At 37.7% G+C, this 22,918-nt stretch overlaps 1 protein-coding gene across 1 annotated transcript in view; it reads right to left on the minus strand.

Annotated features, from left to right (window-relative positions):
* The window catches only part of ZPBP (zona pellucida binding protein), a 314,051-nt gene that overhangs the window by 15,169 nt on the left and 275,964 nt on the right, over positions 1–22,918 (minus strand). The window contains exons 7-8 of the mRNA XM_019652971.1: positions 19,231–19,307; positions 12,136–12,313 (exon numbers count right to left, since the gene is read on the minus strand). Coding sequence (XP_019508516.1) covers positions 12,136–12,313; positions 19,231–19,307 — 255 coding nt within the window. The remainder of the gene's footprint in view (positions 1–12,135; positions 12,314–19,230; positions 19,308–22,918) is intronic.

Consider the following 22,918-nt stretch of genomic DNA (forward strand, 5'->3'; position numbering starts at 1 on the left):
AGCTCTTAACCAACTGAGCCACTCAGCCGGCCCTAAAAAGTACTGTGGCTTTTTAAAGATGAAGTTAAGCAGACACTTACCGTATGACCCAGCAATCGTGGTCCCAGATATTCCCCAGGAGAACTGAAAACATATGTCCACACAAAGACTTGTACGGGGATGTTCAGAGCAGCTTTATTTGTAATGGCCTAAAACTGGAAACAACCCAAATGTCCATCATCAGGCGAATGGATACACAAAATGTGGTCTATCCGTGCAATGGAATACTACTCAGCAGTGAAGAGGAACAAACGATTAATGCATATAACTGTAGAGACAGATCTCAGATTCACTGTGCTGTGTGAAAGAATTCAGGCAAAAATTACATACCACATGACTTCATTTATAGAAACTTTGGAAAACGCAGGCAAATCCACAGTGACACCAAGCATATCATTATTTTCTTGGGAATGGATACCGAGGTAAGATGGATTACAAGTAGGCACAAGCAGACCTCAGTAGATGGCAAAGACCTTTTCCTTGGCTGTAGTGACAGTTTCATGGACATAGACAGGTCACTAACTGGTTTAATTTCAACACCTTAGCTAATTTATGTCAGTGTTGAGCCCAAACAAAGCAATTGCAGAAGATTTTTAAGGTATGGCACCATTTATTTAGTGATTATTATGCAAACCAATATTATATGTCATTGTTGATTACTTCAATAAAAATTAAAAGGATAGAATACTGAATTGGAACCAAATACCCCGAATTCTGACGGTGGCCCTATCTGAGCAGGAAGGGAGAGCACAGGCTGCTGAGGCCTTCCCAGCGGCGGCCGCTGTGCCCTGTATCAGTCACTTCACATCTCAGGGGATGCAGCAAATGGCAGGGCATAGAATTTGTTCAGAATAAGTGATATGTGCAACATCATTTTCTATGATTTATATATGTTTAAATACAACATTATAAAGAGAGATTTTTTTCCCAAAGAGCCATAATAAATCACACACACACACACACAAACACACACACACACACACACACACACACCCCTTACCCTTGAAAACCAAAACCAGTCAAACAAAAATAAACCCTTGGGTACAGAAAGCATCAATGAGGAATTAAACATTTGAAGGGAAAATTATATAAACTTTAGATAAACCGTTTAGAAGCAAAAATAGGGAACAACTGAAGTTCATTTTTTAAACAACAGTGCCCTAATACTAAAATTTTACAAATATTTAAAAAAAAACTACAGGCCAAAGTCTCCCATGAGTATAGACACAAGAAGCCTTAACTAAACGTTAGCATATAAAACTCAGTGATATACAGAAATTATAAATAATAATCACATGTAGTTTTTTTACTAGGTAAGTTTATGCAAGGTTGGTTTAACACTTGCCTATCAATCAATGCATCATAATATGATAAAAGATAAAAAAGACTCACGATTCTCTCAATGACAAAATTTAATCTCATTCATGATGAAAACTAAAAATAAATCAGGAATGGAGGGGAATTTCCTTCATTAGCCCAATTAATGGCTTCTCTGAAAACCCTCCAATTGTTCTCACACCTAATCAGGAAGCCTTCAGACCGTGACCATGGGAACAGGATAAGGATGCCAAGTCCCACCACTTCTATTGGGCACTTTTCTGAACATTCTAGCCAGACCAATGGGGTAATAAAAATAAAGGGCAAGTAAGATATAAATAAAAACGTGAAACTGTCTTTATTCCTATGTGACAATGAGTAGGTATAATAAAAATCCTAAAGATAAAAAACTAAACTTTTAAAACCATAGCTGAATTTAACAAGGACACATGATACAAGGACCATAGTTCTAGAAGAAAACAGGAAAAATTCGGGCTGAATGAGTGACTCAGTTCGTTTAGAGCTTGCTCAAGAGTGTGAGCTCTGAGCAACAGCAGTTCGATTTCCGGCCCGAGCTGAGCTGCCAACAGGTGGCAGGATGACTCAGCTAAAAGAAAAAACAAAAACAAAAACAAACCAGGAAAAATTCTTCATACATTTAGGGTAAGCAGACATTTCTGGGATGGACACAATATGTTTGGGTCATTAAGAAAAAACTGAGAAACAGTTTTGTTACAATTACAATTTATGATATTTGAAATAGACCATTAAGAAAGTAAAAAGAAAATAAATATGGACTTGTTTCCAGGATATACAAATAAATCTTGTAAGTCAATATTTAGAAGAAAAATAACCTGATAAAGGGGAGAGGAAAACATCTAAACACTTCTCAAGGAATATACAGGGGTGTTCAAAGAAAATGTGAGAAGATATTTGATGTCGTTAGCTATAAATCATACCACAAATGAGACAGCACTACACTCTGGTTAAGATATTTAAAATTCAAAAGATGGACCATATCAAGACTGCAAGGATGTGAAACAACCAGAAATCTCATACATTGCTTATGGGTGTGCAAAATCATTTACTTTATAAATGTCTGGGAGTTTCTTAACAGGTTAAACATACCTAACCATATTACCTACCCTACAAATTAACTCTTACGTGTTTACTCAAGACAACGGAAACCACAGGTCCGCACAAAAACTTTACAGAAATGGTCATACAAGCTTTATTCACAATAGCCCAAAACTAGAAACAACCCAAATGCCTATCAAGATAATGGATAAATAAATAGTGGCATATTTAGTACGAAGTTGTGAGTGTTTGCAAAGTGGCAGAAGGGAACAATTTTGGGCGGTTAAAAAAAGTATCCCTTCACAGTGGTATTGGCTAAATGGATGGAAACACTTGCCCAAACTCATGAAACTGTATATGTGTACATCTAGAATTAAAGTGAGTATATTTATTACAAGTTAATATAAGTTCACATTTCACACAGTGCTCCCAGGCCAGATGGTTTCATTGGTGAATTCTATTCTATGAAACATCTAAGAAAAAATACCATCACACACACACACACAGAGCACAGGGCACAGAGGAAGATATTACATTGTGAGCTTGTTTTTTTAACGGCTAGCATAATCATGATGCCAAAAATGAGAAATTATAATAAATTTCATAATATAAATAACACAAACCCTTAGAACATTAGCAAGTTAAATCCAGCAACATATAATGATAAAGTGGGGGTTTGTCCAAGGAATGTAAGGTTCAATAAATATTTTTGAAGATTAAATACAATTCATTATTTTTATAAATGCAGGAAAGCAACTGACAAAATCTAACTCTCATCCTTGATAAAATAGCTCATCAACTAAGAATATATATGAATTTCTTAATCTGATAAAAGAAATCTAAAAAAAGACCTACAGCTAGCATTACACTATCAGGTGAAATACCGCATGTTTTCTTACTAAGATTGGAAACAAGATAAGCATATCTACTCTCATAACTTATATTAAATATTAACTCAAGGCCTCTGCAAAGGAAAGAAGAAAGAGAGAGCAGAAAGGCTGACAGGAACAAGTAAGTACTTGCTAACCGTCTGACTGTTACATAAACAGATGCCGCCTAGGAATGATCTGTAACAAGTTTAGTAGCTCATAGAAGATAAAGCCCACATACAAAATGAATTTATATTTGTATCTTAGCAGTCAACAAGTAGATAAATAAAATTCAAAATGCAATTTAAAAGAGTGAAAATGTGTAAGGCCTTCTCACGGAAAATGAAAAAATACTGATGAGTGAAACTGAAGCAGCCCTAACGAGACAGAGGTGCCTCCACTCGGTTCTCCTTAACGGCTGCCACAATCTGCAATCCCGCCAACAGCGTGCAAGGGTTCCCTTCTCTCACGTCCTCGCCACCACTTATCTTTTGTCTTGCTGTCTATTGGGCTGTAACCTGGTAACAGGTATAAGCTGGTACCTCACTGTCATTTTGATTTTCATTTCCCTGGTGATTAGTAATGTTGAGCACCTTTTCATGTACCTGTTGGCTATTTGTATGTCTTTCTTTGAGAATGTCTATTCAGGTCCTTTGCTTATTTTTTAATCAGATTATTTAGTTTTTTGCTATCGAGTTGTACGAATTCCTAACGTATTTGGGATATGAACCCTTGTCAGAGATATATGGTTTGCAACTATTTAGCCAAGATGTGGTAACAACCAAAATGCACATTAATAGATGAAAGGATAAAGAAAATGTAGTTTATATATACAATGGAATATTATTCAGTCTAAAACTAAGAAGGAAATCCTGCCATATGTGACAACATGGACAAACCTGGAGGACAATTTCCTAAAAAAGCCAGGCACAGGAAGACAAAACTACATGGTCTCATTTATAGGCAGACTCTGAAACAGTAACGCCTATAGAGGCAGAGGGTAGAATGGTGGTTGCCAGAAGTTGGAGGGAAGAAGAAATGAAGAGATATTACAGTTTCATTTAAAGAGATCAAAATACAGCTATGACTATAATTAACAATACTGCAGTGCGCACTTAAAATTTACTGGAAGAGTAGATCTTAAGTGAATTCACCACAAAAAAGGTGAAGGATACGTTCATTAGCATGATTGTGGAGGTTATTTTAATATACCGGGGGTGCCAGAAAGAATGTACACAAGTGGACACTTCGGTCAGCGTTGCTCAAGTAGGAGTTCGCCGTAATCAGAAGTGTCTGCACGCTGATGGGAACCACTTTGAGCACCTCTTGTAATTGCAGAAGTCAAACGTGATTTACTTGTATTCATCTTTTGTCAACAGCATATACTGTGTTACAATTTTGATAGTTTTCCTTTCTGAAAATGTGTATACATGTCTTTGGCACCCTGTGTGTGTGTGTGTGTGTGTGTGTGTGTGTGTGTATATATATATAAAATCAAATTGTACACCTTAAATATAATTTTGTCAATTATAACACGATAAAGATGGAAAAACCAGAAACGGAGATGGATATACCGCGTTTGTGAATATGAAGCCACAATCTCTCCAAGCCATGACTCTGCGAGGCCAATCGGAAATGGGAACTGGCCCAGTGCCTCTCGGGGACACAGGTGCCCATGAGGCGCCTAAGCAGAGCGCCCGGGAAATGATGAGCTTTTCAGTAGGCGGCACTGAGAAGCTGGGGCTCTAGGAGGAAAAATACGGCTGCAGGGTCACGCACTGTACAAAATTCACCTGCGATCTCAGTGCATACCGCCTCCTCATGCCAATACATGAGCATCAGCCTTCATTCCTCCCGATTTACAGCCCACAGAAGATCCTTCTGGATCACGCCTCTTAAACATCCTCAGCCTGTCCACTTCCCCCATCGCCACGGCCAGAACTCCGGTCACAAACCTCTGCATGATGTCCCTTCGCTTTATGCAGGAGTCACCTCCGAGGGGAGCCTCCAGGACAAGCCAGTGCATGGGGTGCCCAGCCTCACCCTACTTCCTCTCCATGACAGGCCGTCTCCCTCTGAGCAAGACCTGGCCCGCTGCGCAGCCTGCTCTGCTCTGCTCTGTCTCCGTCACCCAGGTTCCTCTCCTCTGGATCCGCCCAGGGGAGTCCCTCCCCTCCTGCCGCTGCCAGCCTTCTGGGGTGGCTGCGTCGCCGTCACCGCGCGCCTCCAGCTCCGGCCAGGCAGCCCCGTTGCCCAGCTCCTGCTCACAGGCCGCCATGGCTTTCTTCCCTCACCTTCACCCTTCAGACCGGGGTGGTAACTGCTTCAAGACGCTGTTGCCCCGAGTGCCCCAGCGTCCCTCACGGGCCCTTCACCCTGCCAATGGCACTTACGAGGAATTCTGTTCCAAACACGCGTGAGCAAGCCTCCCGTTTGCTGTTTGAACCCTGACTGACCCACTGGAGTGTGTCACCTTGTTTAACGTTCGTTACTCTGCCTGTCACCGTGTGCAATGACTTGACTCATCCGTTTGACCAGATAAGATGTGAACACCAGAAAAGCAACACATCCCTGTCACTCACCAGTGTGGACCCAGGGCTGACACTTAGCACTCGACATATTTCTGAATTCTAACACATTTCTGGTTGAATATGACATGAAATAATGACATCAGTGTTTATGATAAAGGTATTATAAATTGCTGAAGGATACGGAGAAAGAAATCGTCTCTTCAAGGTTATAGTAACTTATGCTATGAAGCCATGGTTTTACTATTGAAGGTTTTAAAGTAAAGAAATGAGGCGACTCCATGTGGAATTACAAATATAACTGGAGGCGACGTGGGGTATGGACTGGAGACCAGAAGAGCGGGAGGGATCCCAGTTACGAAGAGAATGCAGTCATTCCAGACACAAGAAGACGGACCGCACATGGAACGATCACAGCGGGGAAGCAGATGAGGAAGGGAGTGTGTGAGCAAGGCCCAGAAGAGAGCGCTGAGCGGGAGGGGGTGGCGAGGAAGACGGGACTGAAGGCTGAGAGACGGCTGTGAGTGCTGCCGAGTTCACAAGCCTCCTGTGGCGAACACGTACGGGAAATTCTTGGAGGTAAAGCTGTTGACTGATCCAGCCAGATGAGACACAGCCTTACTTCATACAGCTACAAAAGGTCGCTTTGCTTTTTTTGGAAAAATGATGCTCAGCACCTATTAAAAGAAATGCTAAAGTATCTGTAGTTATACATACATTGTGAGAGAGGTTAAGAGAAGGAGGATATTTTGAACTGTAAAAAAATAACACACCAAAAATGTCAAAAACCAAAATGTTCCTTTTTAAAATTAATACTCACATTTCTGTAAACTTATCCAGGGAAATAAAAACTGGTTAAGTATAATTGTTGGCTACATTTAATATAACAGTAAAAATAGGAACTAATCTAAAGTCTAACATAAAATGTTTAAACATAATTCCCGTTATTAGTTAGCCATTTTAAATAAATAAAATGAATATGAAGACAGTAGAGTAATATGGGGTTGTATACAACTTAATGGCTAACAGAAAATTAGTCATAATAATGTCATTATTCCCACTGAACCGTTATTCAGAGCTCTGTTAAAATTATAAATTTATGAAGACAAAGATCAGGTGATACGATATACGAACGATAACTTGGAATTATTAGAGAAAGAAAACACTTATGGATATTTTTCTTTAGAGTGCCATCCATCTTGTAGCAATGGTGTTCAAGCTTTAAGAAAAACATTGCTTTTTTTTTACCTTTTTATTATGAAACACCACAGAGAGAGAGAAACATGAGGCCGCAATGTACACCATGATGAACGTCTGCATAGAAAACCTGCCTAGAATGACTGAGGCCCAAACACAGGAAGCTGCCGTTGCCTGGGACCGCCTCCTGGGTCCCCCTCCAGTGACACTCCCCCACCTCTGGAAGTCAACACTAACCTTTGTTGTTTTATGATAATAATTTCCTTGGATTGCACTATAGTTTTGGCATTCATGAATAAATCTCTGTAAAGCACAGTTTAGCTATGCCTAAAGTACACGGATTCAACTGTTTAGATTCTTTTCCACAAATTTGTTTATACAAAGTATCCACATGGTTATAATTCCCATTCATTCCTTGTCGTTACTGTATAGCATTCCACTGTATGAATATATCACTATACATACATTTTACTGTTAACAGACATTTGGGTTGTCTCTGGCTTGGGACTATTAGGAAATATGCTGCCATGAGCTTTCCCCAAGAGTCAGGTGCTAGATCATAGAGTAACGTGCGTCGTCACACCCACTGTAGTGCCAAACTCGAAATGGACTGTGATTTGCGAAGTGGCACACCGTGTGTGCACTCAGGCAGGTGACGCTTCCGGAGCTCAGGGATGCTCAGCAGTAGATCCAGCCTGCTTACTTTTTGCCAGTCTGACAGCCGTGTAGTAGGATCTCATTCTGTTTTTAAGTCACATTTCCTTGATTACAAGAAGTTTAAACGTATCCACGGAACACCGGGAATTACTCTTCTCCCATTTTTTAAAAATTGTTTTGTCTTTTTCAGAAATGTTTCTACAAGTTGTTTATATGTTCCGGGTATTAGTCTTTTGTTGATTATAGCCATTACAAATAGTTTTCCCAGTCTGTGGATTATTTTTTCTCTCTCTGTAGTGTCTTTTCATAAACAGAAGTAATTAATTTTTATGCAGACAAAATTATCAATATTTTAAATTAAAGTTAGTGATTTTGTGTTTTTTTAGGAAATAGTTTTTCTGATGCTAAAGACAATGCTATTTTCCTATGTTATGTTCTAAAATAGTTACAGTTTTTATGTATTTATGTCTATAATACATCTGGAAGTGATATTTTTGGCTGGGTCCAATTTCATTTTTTTCGATGTGGCTTTGCATATCAGTATTACCTCTCTGGCAACTTTTGTCTCATGCATTTTAAGCCACTGTTATTAATTACAAATTTAGAAATATTACATTATTATATTATCAGATGTTCCTGGTAGGTTTATCCTTTTATCACTATGTAATGCCTCTCTGAGTATCTATTAAGACTTCTTGCCTTCAAGTTTGTTTTGTGAACATCAGCATTTTAAAATTATTTTTCTTGGTGCTTTTCAGGGTTGCTTGTCTGAGCAGGATAAACTTTTAGAGCCTAAAAGACCTTTTTAGAAACAGCTGCATCTACTGAACAACTCACTTTAATTGCATAATTCATTTAAAATACAAAGGGATACTTCATTGAAAAAAATCACCTCAAGATGTTTAACTACTCTCACCTGTAGCCGAATTATTTCTGCTTATGAACAGAGGCACTAAATCATCAACAAAGATCCCCTGCTTGACACTCCTTAGGCTTCTAAAAGCTTTGAATGTGCATGGCAAATTGCATTTATAAAGAAAGCAACAGAAAATAACAATGCTGCACAAACTATTCTGAGCTACACATTCAATCCAAAATAGTCAATGAAAAACAGTCTGCTGCCTGGGTAGAAGGAAAGGCGTCCTACGTAGGTATTCTTTAGCAACACTAATATTCAAGCATTCTACCGAGGTGTTGCCATAGCAACACTAATATTCAGGAGTCTCAAACTTTTATGTGCTCAGGATCATCTAGGACACTAATTATAAGTGTAGATGTCTGGTTCCCACATTGGACATATGTTTGAGAAAGTCTTCAGGTAATTTTGATACACATCAGAGTCTGAAAACCTCTGCCTAATTTAAAGAGGAAGAAAAAGAATGTGGAGTGAGATTATGTCAAAAAGTATTATTTGACATACAAGTGTTTTTTGAGACGATTAAATAGAAATAAAATGGAGAAAGATGAAAACAAGATATAGTTTTATAAAAATACTACAAACTATAGAAATTACATAGTAAAACACATTTCAGATTTTTTTTTAAAATTCCATCAGAAACAATATAATATTATATCTGGTCTTTGGCTGTACTATATTCATGATATAATTTATAAAATTATATCTATAATTCACAAATTTAATTAGAACTTTTTTCAGTATCAAAATGATTGAAATAATATAAAGTTAGGAAGTATTTTAGTGAAAATTACTTTAAAATGCTAAGCAATTTAGAAACAAAAAATAATATAGGCAGAAATATTGTTTCTATTAGTTTATAAGCAAATGATCTTTATCTGCCATGTAAGTAAAAACTAAATGAGTAAAGTGAGATACCTAAAGAAGAAGAAAACATCTGTCTACTTAGCCAACTTCTGAGAAACTAAATAAACTTCCCCGCATAATAAACAGGCCAGTCTCATTCTCCTTCGTTGAACACTTGGTGTGCCCTCATTCTGGAAATAAGTCATTTTACAAAGTACCTGCTACGTTTTTTGCTTCTATCTAGTATTCCATTTCACACTTGAACGGATTTTAAGTTCATTTAGTATGTTAATTTTGTCTTGTAGCTATGTTTTCTTCTATATTTTATATTGTCTTCCAATTCAGAGAATGATTTAAATGTCTTTTTCAGTAGCATGTGTTCTTTAGAAATTTTAGAGTGATATCCTTGTGTAATACAGACAAAACTTACTGTATCTGATGGAGACCTAAAGGTCACGTTACATTTAATTAGTAAAGTTGAAAAAAGGGAGCTCAGTCCTGCTTAACTAGTCTAACAGAGATGATGATGGCATGTAGGTAATTCTAAGTTATTTATTTACCCAAGGATGCCACAAAAGGAAATTTAGCAAATCACCAGTGACATCCCATAAAATTCAAAAATGAATTTTAGGGGCGGCCAGGTGGCTCAGTTGGTTAGAGTGCGAGCTCTGAGCAACAGGGTTGCGGGTTTGATTCCCACATGGACCAGTGAAGCTGTGCCCTTTGCAACTAGACTGAAGACAATAACTTGAGCTGAGCTGCCGCTGAGCTGCCGGTGGGTGGCTGGATGGCTCAGTTGGTTAGAGTGCGTGCTTTTAACAACAAGGTTGCTGGTTCGACTCCTGCATGGGATGGTGGGCTGCGCCCCCTGCAACTAGATTGAAAGTGGCGACTGGACTTGGAGCTGAGCTGCACCTTGCACAACTAAGATTGAAGGGAAACAACTTGACTTGGAGCTGATGGGTCCTGGAAAAAACACACTGTTTGTTCCCCAATAAAATTAAAAAAAAAAAAAATTTTATTTCTCTCCTCTACTCAAATATGTGACTCTTACTGCCACATTACATTCGCACTCTTTCACTTCCTTTTCTGACACTGACCCTCTAGCCCCAGTCCACCAACATCCCCCTGAATCCAATGCTCTCTCCAGCTGTCGCATGGATGGTCCTTGTGAACCCCATAGCGGCAAAGTCCCTCCTCGTCTCACATCACCCAGAAAGCCTGCTGTCCGTTTTCTATCAGTCCTCTGTGACTGCTCCTGTCTCTCCCTTAGTTTGCGTTATATATATAATCTCCTTTCCATTCTCTCCCTGCAGCTCAGCAGTCTCCAGGTCCCTCATGATGCATGGCTACGTCTCCTATGTCTCTAATATCTGTAGGCAGAGTCCATATATTTGAGAGAACAAAACAGTATTTCAAAGGCAGAAAATTGTTTTGAAATTTATATGTAAGTTTTATTATATACTTCCCATGAGGTCTGCTGTCAGGGATAAAATACTTGCTTAATAAACTTGATCAAATAGTACAACCAATAACAGCTTGAATGTTATAACTGCATGATAAAATTAGAAAACCTGATGACTGTTATTATTTGAACATTTATAAATGCAAAAAAAATTTAATGGTAACATTATTTGTACTTCTCAGAGATTCAACCCTATTATTTCACTTGAAAGAGCTATGTTTAACTATTTCAAAATTCTTGGAATTAATAAGATGCAAATATTTTAATTTTTAAATTTACCTTAAGTCTTTATTGAGTGAAAATATAAATGCATTTAGAAGACAGCTAAACTACTAGGTTCTGGTTTCAGTGTTTGGTGTTTCCATGCTTCACCCTTATCTGTGCTTTGGTGATAGACATAATCACAGATGAGCAAAACAGTTACAAAGTTGGCATTTGTAAGTACTCTGTGAAATTTATATTGTATTTCAGTACTGTTTGTCAATTTTCACATCCTTAAACAAAGTGAGAAAAAAATTAAAGCAAAAGCTAACCAAATTAAATAAAGCAAAGTAAAAAAAAATCAGTGCTCTATTATACAAAAAGACTTTCAATCTAATTTAAAACAGTAGAAAGAACAGAAATGACTGAACGAAAATGGTACTATTTATATTTGTGTTAGAAAGTCTTAAGGCTGAAGATTAATTGGCTCACTCAACTCTTGAAAATAGAAAGCAGTGACTGAATCCATGTACGTATCCTGAGCAGCCTACAGAGCTCCCTTCTGGGATAAGGATAAGGATGGCTGAAAGCCAGCTAGCGGCTCAGGTCCCTTAGTGCCGGCACCAAACCACAACTGGTAATAAAACAATTCAAGTACTTAGTAAAAAAAGATACCTAATCTAGACCATCCAAACGTAAACTCCTTAATAATTGATTCTACAAGAAATAGAATTTGGCTGTTTTTAGGGCAGCTTTTGACTCGTGACTATTATTTGTGTTTCCTCCCAGACCACTGCTCAACGCTCCTAACCCCTCTTTACTGGAACAGTAATTCCGAGGCTGAAATGAAACCAGCTATTTTTTTTCTATTTCTTCAGATTCACATAGTCTTTTCAAACACACTACTTCAAATAAACAAAAACATATTTAAATGACTATAAAAATAAGTGACAGGCACTTACTTAGGTATAAGGAAGTGAACGTTCATAAAGAGCAACAGTGAAATCAGAGCTCATTACGTACCACAGCACTCGGGGCATTTCGGATGCTTCAGGGTATTGATTCCATACCCTGGAAAGCAGCGGTTAATCCACACCATTTGGAGGGTCCCTTCAATATAGTAGATTTCAGGCAGTGGCTCTGCACGTCTGCCTAGGACTTCTACTTGCTGATTAAAAAATCTCTCTATGAGGTTTTTAGCCTAAAATAGAAATAAAATACGAAAACAAATTATTATCACAAATAAATGTAATCTTAAGAGTAAATAAGGCTGCTTATGTATTCAGAAGTAGGGAAACCAAGCTCTTGAGGTCCTTACTTTCTCGTGCATTCATAGGATAGAAATAACACATGTAAAAATTAAAAGGTGTCGCCTGGAAACCTCAAATATTTCCAAACGTACTTCCAAATACAGCACAAAGAAACTGGACATATATCCAAATGTTTTGGTCCCTTTGGATTTTGAATGATGGGCATATATAAGCAAAATCAAGACAGCACTATGAAATTAAATGTACTCTAAGAAATGAACTCTAACAGTTAAATGGACTTTAAAAATGTACGTTAGGAATATTTAAAAAGCACATCCTGGGGCATCCGTTCCACTCTTTCCACAAACAAAAATCAGGTTTAAAAATGAAAGGAAATATAGCACATGTTACAACTTCCAGTCTGTGATCCAAAAATTAAATTTACAAAATAATTAAGGCATCATTCTGCTCTATAATTAATTACATTTTTTTGTCTGTAATAATTGTTATGGACTGACTCCTAAAATTAACAACAGGCTTATGCTATTCAGTGACTGATAAGTTTTTTCTGTTCAAGTGTGAGGTATGTTCACGGGTTCAAACCCTGTACAAGCCAGCTCGATCCGCTCAGTCCCATCCTGCCAACCTGCCCCCCTTCTCATCTAGTCAGGGGTGAGGATGAACGGCTCCCGCTGACCTGTACCCACTAATGGGTCCCTTAACTTACTGATTTCCTCAAACATGGTACAAGTTACATGCCTTCCACGACAATTTCTATGATTATGAAAATGTTTTCCAACGTACTACATTCAGGATAGGGGACAGATAAAGCTAGCTAGCTAGATAGATAGATAGATTAGATAGATAGATAGATAGATATAGACAACTCTTATTCAATAAATTACTTAAAAGCTTTGTACAGTTTAAATGGTTTTCTTATGCTTTTGATAAATTCTGGTAAATTTGTTTTTATTAACTTGGTCAAACATATAAATTTTATTTAAGAAAGTGCTTAAGAATTAATTACATACAAATCTGGTATCTAATCAAATAAATATATTTAGGTGCCAAACTACAATTAAAAGTTTCAGGAGACACAACCATAATCACTTAGCTTCCTAACACTCTGTCCAAAAAAAAACCAACCTCTATGAGGGGAAATCTGATAGAACAAAAATGATCTTATAAATCAGATTCCTGTGTTTCCTATTTTCCCAGGATATATCTTTTATGTGATACAAATGGAAAGAAGGTAAGAAATTGTTTGATTAACTGAATGTTTTATGAGTATGTTGATGGTTGACATAGAGTTAATTATCTGTGCCAAACAAAGGGTAAAATTGAAGAACTATTTGAGCTATGTAAGGATTACAGACACAAACGTTTTGGACCAGTTTGGATGATATAAGAACAAATCATAATTATAGAAACTCTCCGTTAATCAATCATCTGGTTTAAGATACAGAGACTTACTATGATGAATAAACATCAGGCTGCCCCACCCACACTAGTGCTCCCTTCACATCTTCTCCCCTCAAACTCCCCCCCCCCAAAAAAAACAAAAACATTGCAGAACGATTAAGGCTATATGGAGGAAAAGTGTTATGCAATGATTGCTCATTGACTACAGGACTGGAAGGAGAAAATATTACCATTCCAACAGTGATCAGTATGTAAAATGCACGACGTTTTCATGGAAAAATTGAACAGCTTGTTTTAAATACCACAATCTGCTCCACTGTCCACGCCAAGATAGGTGGTAAAAAACAGGCAACTAGAAAGACGTTAGTATTTGCTCTACGTCAGTCCAGATGGCAACAACTCCTTAAAATTATGGGAGTTCTAGAATACACAATAAATATCATACATTATAGTGTAACTGAAGCTCCACTATCCACTAGGGGAGGACTAATGCCTCCCAGTCATTACAGGTATTACGTTTGTAGGATAGAGCCCTTTGGAAACCTTTGGTTAACTTGTGTATTTGGGAATCTCTGTGGAAAATTACTATAGTCATTAAATGGGGTAGAATTAGGAAACAAAAATATGCAATGGAGATTGAAGGCATCTTGAAGGAAATGAAAAGAATTGTAAATTTGCACAGAAAAGGCTCGTGATCTCGGTGTTCTGGGAGCAAATAAGAGAGAGAAGGTGTTCAGATCTTGTAGGAGAATGTTCCAATGGAGAACTGTAGAAAAAAGTGACTAAACAAAAACACAAGGTTATCTCTCATATTGTAGGAACATGAATCATGTACACTAATGTCAGGGCATTAGGCAGAAAACTATGAGATAAAGCTCAATTCCAAAGCAAAGCCAGAGAGAGGGGAAAAAAGGACGGGGTTATGGAACAGCTGGACTTCTATGAACGCTGGAATCCATAGCTAACCTCAGAACTACGAAGAGAAACAGTTAACGCCGCAACCTGGAGACCACTCCAATCCCGAAGCAATCCACTCGGGAAGTGACTGGCGTGGTAGTTGTCCCAGCAGCTGAAACTTGCGCTACAAAGCGAGGCTCTTTGGAAGAAAGACTAAAGACAAATTATAATTTATGCTTTGAAATGATAAGAGATTTCAACTGTCACATTGTTTTTGTTAAGTAGTCTATTTCTAGTTGAAAAAAGCAAGTGGATCAGATAAGGAGTGGGAGGATAGAAATGACATTTTAAAATACTGGAAAATATTTCCATATCCAACCATATGGCATACTAGATATCCTGAAAAATCCTCCTGCTCAAATCACCTAGCTAAATACAACAGAACAAAGATCTTGTACAGTCATATTTCAACAATGAAAGAGAAAGAGAAAAAAATGAAAGACAGGAAGGGAGAGAGATGGGGCAAGGGAGGAGGAGAGACAAAGGGAAGCGACTACAGATGCCAAGAGTGAGAAAACAACAAGCCTAGCAGGGGCTGCATCCCTCATTCATCTCATGCTGATCTGAGCACCCCAGAGTATTCCACTTTACTAGCCTGAAGAGATAAGGACAAAAACATTAAACCTGTTTAAGAAAAGAACAAAAAAGCAAGACTCTAATAGTGTTACCATGAAGAGCAACAAGAAGACCCTTCCAGCAGAGCTGGTGTGGAGAGGTGGTGGTGGACGGTGGGAAAGAGCAAAACTCCTCTGTGAATTCCTGTACAGGGATTTGCTCTCAAGCAGGTTTGCGGTTTTATTGTATTTTCTCTGTGGTACAAGCTCCCCAAGCCAGAAATTAACATAAAATTGGACTTTGCTTGAGAACAACCCTGGAGCACTAGGCAAAAGCAAATATAGAACCTCTACAGAAACATGTCCACAACCTCAGCCAAAGGGGCTATCTACTGACAAAGGCGTAATAACAGGACTTCGTCAACCAGCATTACGAAGCATAGGATGAAAGGAGAAAACACAGAGAGACACCGAACTGTCAAAGTAGACCATCAATAAATTCAGGTAACGGAATTTCCATTGCCTAAAATACGAAACTGACACAAAGTATCCTTAAAACACATACACATAAAGTGGTATGAAAACATCAGAAAAAAATTTATTCCATAAAAAGAGAAAGTATATTTGAAAAATAACCCATTTAAACAACACATAATTAAGGTAGTGAAAAATTAAAAATTCAATGGACAGACCGAACATCAGGTTAGTCCCAGATGGAGCCAGGATAATAAAACACAATAATATCTGAAGAAAGTATTCAGAATGTAAAACATAAAAAAGAAGAAAAGTAAGATAGTATAAAAGATATGAAGAATCAATGAGATAATCTAAAATACACTAAACAGAAGTTCCAGAGAAGCAAAAGGGGCAAAAGATAATTTTCAAAGGCATTCTGGCCAAAAAATATAAGACCTCATCAGAGCAATGAATCTTCTGATTTCAGCAGGACGATAAATTCTGGAAGAAGAAAAACGACATGAGAAAAAAGGTCTGAGATGCAAGAAGGAAAGGTCAACAAAGAAACAGATACAACTGTCAGTATACAGGCATTCTAAAACCATCGTAATAATAAGTAGAAACATTTTAAAAACAAGTAAAAGAATGGAAAACAAAACCATGAAAGATTGAAAAAAGGTCCTAAAAGTCAAAGGTCCCCAAGGCCAGTGAGTGTCTTTCGAAGGCACAATAAACTAATAACTGCTGGTTCTTCCATCAAGAATATTTGTTAAAATTTGAAGCAGAACCACAAAAAGTATTTAAAAATCTGTAACACCCAGATAACAGAAAAAATATCAGTTAAAAAAGTGTTTAATCAATACAAAATGTTAGTCAGAGAAGGAGCAAAACCTCAACAATAGAAAACCAGGGTAAATAATGTGTAAGGAATAATAAAAATAAATCCACATAAAATGGATATGCTTTGGCAATAATAAAGCAATGAACAAGGCAGAACTATACAATAGAGTCTTTTTTTTTAAAAAAAAAAGGCACAATCAAGCAAAAGAAAGCAGAATAAAAGAAAAAAGTTCACAAATAGATGGGACAAATAGAAAAAAATGGAAATATGATGGATTTAAATCCAAACATATTGATAATTAATTAAATATAATTGGTGTAAATGTTCCAGTTAAAAGGAAGAGATTGTTCACTGGATGTAAAGGATTGTTAACTGGACCCGAAAATAATGATGTCAGCAAGGTGAGCCTGAACTACTGAAAGGCTGACTCCCAGCTCGCAGAGCAATCTTTCCATGGCATCCATGGCGTCTCCCAGGAGACGAAGGTCGGCCACAGCATCCTCTTCCACCTGGAGGCTATGCCCATGTAAGACCATTCCCACAAAGACACCTCTCAGCCCTGAAGCAAAGGGCCGTATCAGGTGTTAGAAAGAACCCTGTGCTGGTAATCTTCAGGGTACTGACAGCTGGAGTCATGTTTCTCATTTAAAAAGCACACCCACATCTGAGAGGTCATCTAGCCCATTGGAGATCTGAAGCTGAAAAATCTCTAAGCAACCCAGGACCACCACTAGAATCTTCTCTCCCAGACTGAGGCTCCATCACCTGGTGTGGATGGCTCTCCCAAGACCTGGGACCAAGGCCAGAACACGATTCCCCCTGGCAGCCCTTGGACTTGGGTCTTCCCTTTGACTACCTGTGTTTCATTTACTGATTATATTTCTATCATAACCTAAGTTTTGTTTCCTGAACAAACTCCTCAGAAAACATTCTTCCTTTCCTTTCCTGTTTAGCACAATCTGGACTCTTACTGAATACTTGTCTGTTTTGTAAACATGAACAGTTCAGACAGAATCTTGGGTTTAGCCCCTTTAAAAATGTGTAACTGTACTCCTTCGCAGGACGTAGATGGCCATGGATGAGTTCACACCTCGATGGGCCATGAGTGACTACAATGCCACTTCTTCCCTTGTGTCTCAAATGTGGGCGGAAGTTCAGGGAATAAGGCCACTCAGTCCTGGGGAGCAGAGATCCTTCTGCTCCCAAATACCACCCGGGGACTAGATAAAAATCTGGTATTTGGCAGAAAACAAATGAAATCTCTTAGGGCATCCCAGCCTGAAAACGTGGAGCAATCAAACCCATGCTAATCTTTCAATTCTGGCCCAAATGTACAAAAGCTCAAGTGCTCTTTTAATCACTCTCATGGTAAATCACATAATGGCTTTACTGTCCCGTGTTGGGACTATTGTGACCACCGAGCATCTGCATAGCATGAAGTCCCTGCCTCAGGAACTGGACTTAATCCTTCCCTCGAGCCTGGAGTGAACGGCCTAATTACATGCTATCACTTAAGGGCACTGGGTATTTCTTCTTATGTGGGGCCCAAATATATGTCAACTTGCTAGTCAATGGCAAGACAGACACGGCATTGTCCTGTTAGCAGCTAATGCTGTCACCGAAAGTCTCCTTCCTCTGCCGTAATCCCCAACACAGGATTTCTGCCCATCAACTTCGACTGCAATGAACCCAGGGGAACTGATATTTGGGGTGTGGTCTTTTCGGTACTCTCTCCACCCCAAGCCCCGTAACGTATCAGTGATTAGAAAAGTAAGATCGACTGCTCTCTGTTCCTGGTGCCCCAGGACGTATGTCCTACAATTCAAAAGTAAAGAAAAATGTCTATCTCAGGGATGAGAAGTGCCCCTAAGGAAAAACTATAATGGAAATACCGGGTAGTAATATTTAGATTCATGATTTAAGCTGTATTTCAGGAGACTCAGCGAGTACAAAGTAAGAAATCATCACCCTAATTTCAGGGCACAAGTAATGGGATATTGACCTGAATATACAATACCTACAGCTTTAATAGGATTTTTTTTACAATCATAATATAAATAATGTTATATTCCAAATATTTTAAAACATTATTTTTATAAAGTGTGTATGATCGTTTAGAGTAATAAAAGATAGGAAAATATTGCCATGAATTTACATATTGTTCACTGAGCATGAACAATATGCTAAGTATAATGCAAAAGAAACTAAATTAAGTTGCTGCTGACATGATAGCATAATTTTCATCCTAAGCATAGATACAGGATGCTGGGTATAGAGCAATATAAAAATAGTCAGTAAACATTACAGACCATATTTATTATTTAGGATAGATAACAGTAACATGGAGAGAATTCTACTTAATAATTACAAATTAATTTGAAATAGCAAATAAGGCCAAATAAATGGGAAAATCATCTTTCTTAATACAGTCAGTTACAAAACGCTAATTTTCAAAAAAATATTAGCTCTGTTAATGTCTTATCATTTATGATTTCATGAAGTTTTATTTTTATTACTAAATTCCCTAAATGTGTGTCGGGAGGGTGGGGGTGATGTGTTTTTTAAATAGCTAAGGTGCTTAATTACATCTTATATATCAGTTCATTTTTTTTCTTATTTCCAGCCTCACATAACGTACCTTCAATAGCCTTCTGGAAGGTTCACAACTATGGTCTATACATGGCTTGGGTATTTTTTCAGTGTCTAAAGATGAAACTGAGAAAACATATTATATTTTATCATAGGTCTAATGTACCATATCACAATATTTAAATTGGCTTTTGAACTATAAAAAAGATCATCTAATATTTCTCCTCCACTAAAAAATTAAGCAATTTTCCTAATGTTAAAGCGCTCTTTTCAGTTAAAAAGAACTAAGCCAAAGATTTGTTTTATATACATCAGGAAAACCTCACAATTACAATGGACTTAAGAATTAATCAACTTTCTTGACAGTGAATGTTTGGCTATTGATTTCATGAAATTTCAACAACAGACTAATTTTAACTTTTGCAACATATATGTGTATTCATTCAACATTCTACTTAACGCTACCCACACAATACAGCACGCGTCACTGGCCAACTCAACTCTTACTCACTGTAAGTGATCAACCCCAGTGATGATGCTGAGAAGGGAATGGAGCTGGGCTGTGGCAGCAGCCGTGGCGACTGAAACCATGAACGCATTCCCCCACGCAGGCTGCATGAACCCATTTATCTAACAAATAGTTATCGGGAGTCCCCTACGTATCAGGAGTTATCCCAGGTGTCTAGGACATGTGAGTGATCAAAACTGACAAACGCTATGCCTTTTTGGAAATTATATTCTAATGCAGGGAAAGGGACAATAACAATAAACAATAAACAGTACATAAAGATATTGCATAAAAAGGTGATAAGTACTAGGGTTAAGAAGAAAGAGCAAGGAAATAAATACTGGGATTGTAAGATAGTGATGGGTTACAATTTTAAATTGGGTGATAATTAATAATATTAAAGCAAAAAAGTGAGGGAGGACCGAGTTGCCCATGAGATGAGATAGTGTGGCTTCTCCAAGTCAGACGCATGCATGGGATGGTGGAAGGACAGCAAGCAAAGGAGATGAAGTCACATGAGGCCATACTGTGTAGGCCACGATAAGCTTTGGTTTGGTTTCATTTATATTCTGAGTGACAGGCAGGCATTACAAGATTTCTGGAAGAGGAACAATATGGAGGGTAGCATGACAGATTAAATTGTCTGGCCCTGATGTTTCACCCTCTATGCTCCCACACCATTGCCATGGCCCGTGTGTGGACAAAGGATCATCCCACGACAACGGGGTTGGGCATGTGACTCGCCAGTGGCAATGGAGAGAAGTGAAGGCATGCTAATTTGGGGTCTTGGACTTAATATGTTTTCAGTTGCCCTCTTGGGCTTCTCTTATCACCATGAGCAGAGCTTCCCACTGGGGGGGGCTGCTGCCACTTCAGACATGCTCCTAGAATAAAGACACCTGGACACAGACAGCTAACGAAGCAAAGCTGGACCAACAACATGACAGAGCAGCACCTGAGTCCAGCCTAGACAGAGTCAACCTCCAAACAGCTATGCTCAGAAAGCTAAAGAAAATAATGGACAAAAAAACAGAGAAAAATGATGCCTCACAAAATAGAGAATATCAATAAAGAGAAAGAACTTATAAAAAGGATCCAAACAGAAATTCAGGAACTGACAATTACAACAACTAAAATAAGGAATTCACTAGAGGGTTTCAATAACACACTTGATCTTATGGAAGAAAGAATCAGTGAACTTGAATATAAGTCCACTGAAATTATCCTGTCAGAGGAGCAAAAAGAAAAGGAATGGAGAACACCTAAGAAATCGGTGGGACATTGAGTGTATCAACATATGCATAAGGGGAAGAAAAAAAATAAGGGACTGAAACAATACCTAAAAAAGAAGTCCAATAATGTCCCAATATGATAAAATACATGAATCTACATATCCAAGATGACGAATGAAATTCAAGTAGAATAAATGCATAGAATAAATTCAATACTAAAACATATTATAATCAAATTGTTGAAAATCAAATACAAAGGGATAATTTTGAAAGCGGCAAAAAAAAAGTAACTCATCACATACTAAGAGTCCATAAGAAGATTAAAAACAGATTTCTAATCAAAATCCATGGAGGTCAGAAAGTAGTGAGAAAACATATTTAAAGTATTAAAAGAAGAAACTTTAAGCCAAGAATACTATATATGGCAAACTAACCTTTTAAAATACAAAGAGAAAAAAACATTCCAAACACAATGTTTGGGACATTACACATGAAAGAAAACAAACAGTAACTTGATGCTACACAACGAAATGAAGAGTAGTAGTAAAGTTAACTAATAGGTAAATATAAAAGCCAGTACTGTATTTTTTATATTTGTACTCAACTTTCCCCCTATGTGATTAAAAAGACAAATGTCTAGGACAATAATTACAAATCTATTAGTGTACATACACACATCATAATGTGATTATTGACAAAAACAGCAAGTGGAAAAGCTGCACAGGAGCCGAGTTTGGGTGTGCTGTTCCAACTACGTTGGTATTAACTAATTCATGTAACGTTATATGTTTAAGATGTTAATTGTAAAAAGGAACTGCTCCAACCTAATGAAAACCTTTTATGAAAAACTTAGTTAATATCATATTCAATAGTGAAAGACGAGCTTTCTTTTCCTCCTAAGATCAAGACCAATTCCTGTATGTCTAAAATTTTGCCACTTCTATTAAAAAGTATACTGGGTCTTGCATCAAGAGCAATTTGGCAAGAAAAAGAGATAAAAGTTACCAAATGAGAAAGAAATTAGTAAAACTATTGCTATCCTTAGGTGACATGATATTCCCTATAGAAAATACTAAAAATCCCAAGTATAAATAACACTAGTAGAACAAAAAATTCAACCACAAGTCAGAATACACACAAATTCGATGAACATTCACAATACACACCACAATGAGCAATGTTAGAAAGAAATTAAGAAATAATTGCACTTACAATAGGATCAAAAAGAATAAAATACGTAGTAATAAATTTATCAAGAGGTGCAAGATTTATATACTGAAAAGTACAAAATATTGATGAAAGAAATTAACAAAGTGTGTTACAGTGTGAATGTTTATGTCCCCCGCAAATTCATGTTGAAATCCTAGTGCACAATGTGATGGTGTTAGGAAGTGGGGTCTTTGGGCGTGCTTAGGTCACGAGAGAGGAGCCTTCACGAATGGAATTAGTGATCTTACGAAAGTGGCTTCAGAGAGAATCCCAGCTCCTTCTGCTATGTGAGGATGTAATTTTAATTCTGTAACTCTGCAGAGGGCCCTCACCAAACACGCTGACACCCTGATCTCAGAACCCCAGCTGCTAGCACTGTGAGAAGGAAACGCCCCGTGGCTTATAAGCTACCCAGTCTGTGGTAATTTGTCACAGCTCCAATGGACTAAAACCAAGTCCTCAAAAAATGGAAAGAAATCCATTTCTTTATATTTAAGTGTTAATATGTATGGTGTTATTTATATTTATATTTAAGTGTTAATAAGTATGGTGTTAATATTGCCAAGGTGGTAATACTATCAAAGCTATCTACACATTCAATGCAATCCCCATCAAAACCCAATGGCCTTCGTTGACAGAAATGGGAAAAAAGGCACTAAAAAACATAGTATTGCACTGACTTCAAAAGCAAAAATAAGGGCTGGCTGAGTGGCTCAGTTGGTTAAGAGCTCGCTCAAGAGTTTGAGCTCTGAGCAACAGCGGTTCGAGTCAGCCCGAGCTGAGCAGCC

This window comes from Hipposideros armiger, unplaced genomic scaffold (assembly GCF_001890085.2).
Source record: "Hipposideros armiger isolate ML-2016 unplaced genomic scaffold, ASM189008v1 scaffold_191, whole genome shotgun sequence".
NCBI lineage: Eukaryota > Metazoa > Chordata > Mammalia > Chiroptera > Hipposideridae > Hipposideros > Hipposideros armiger.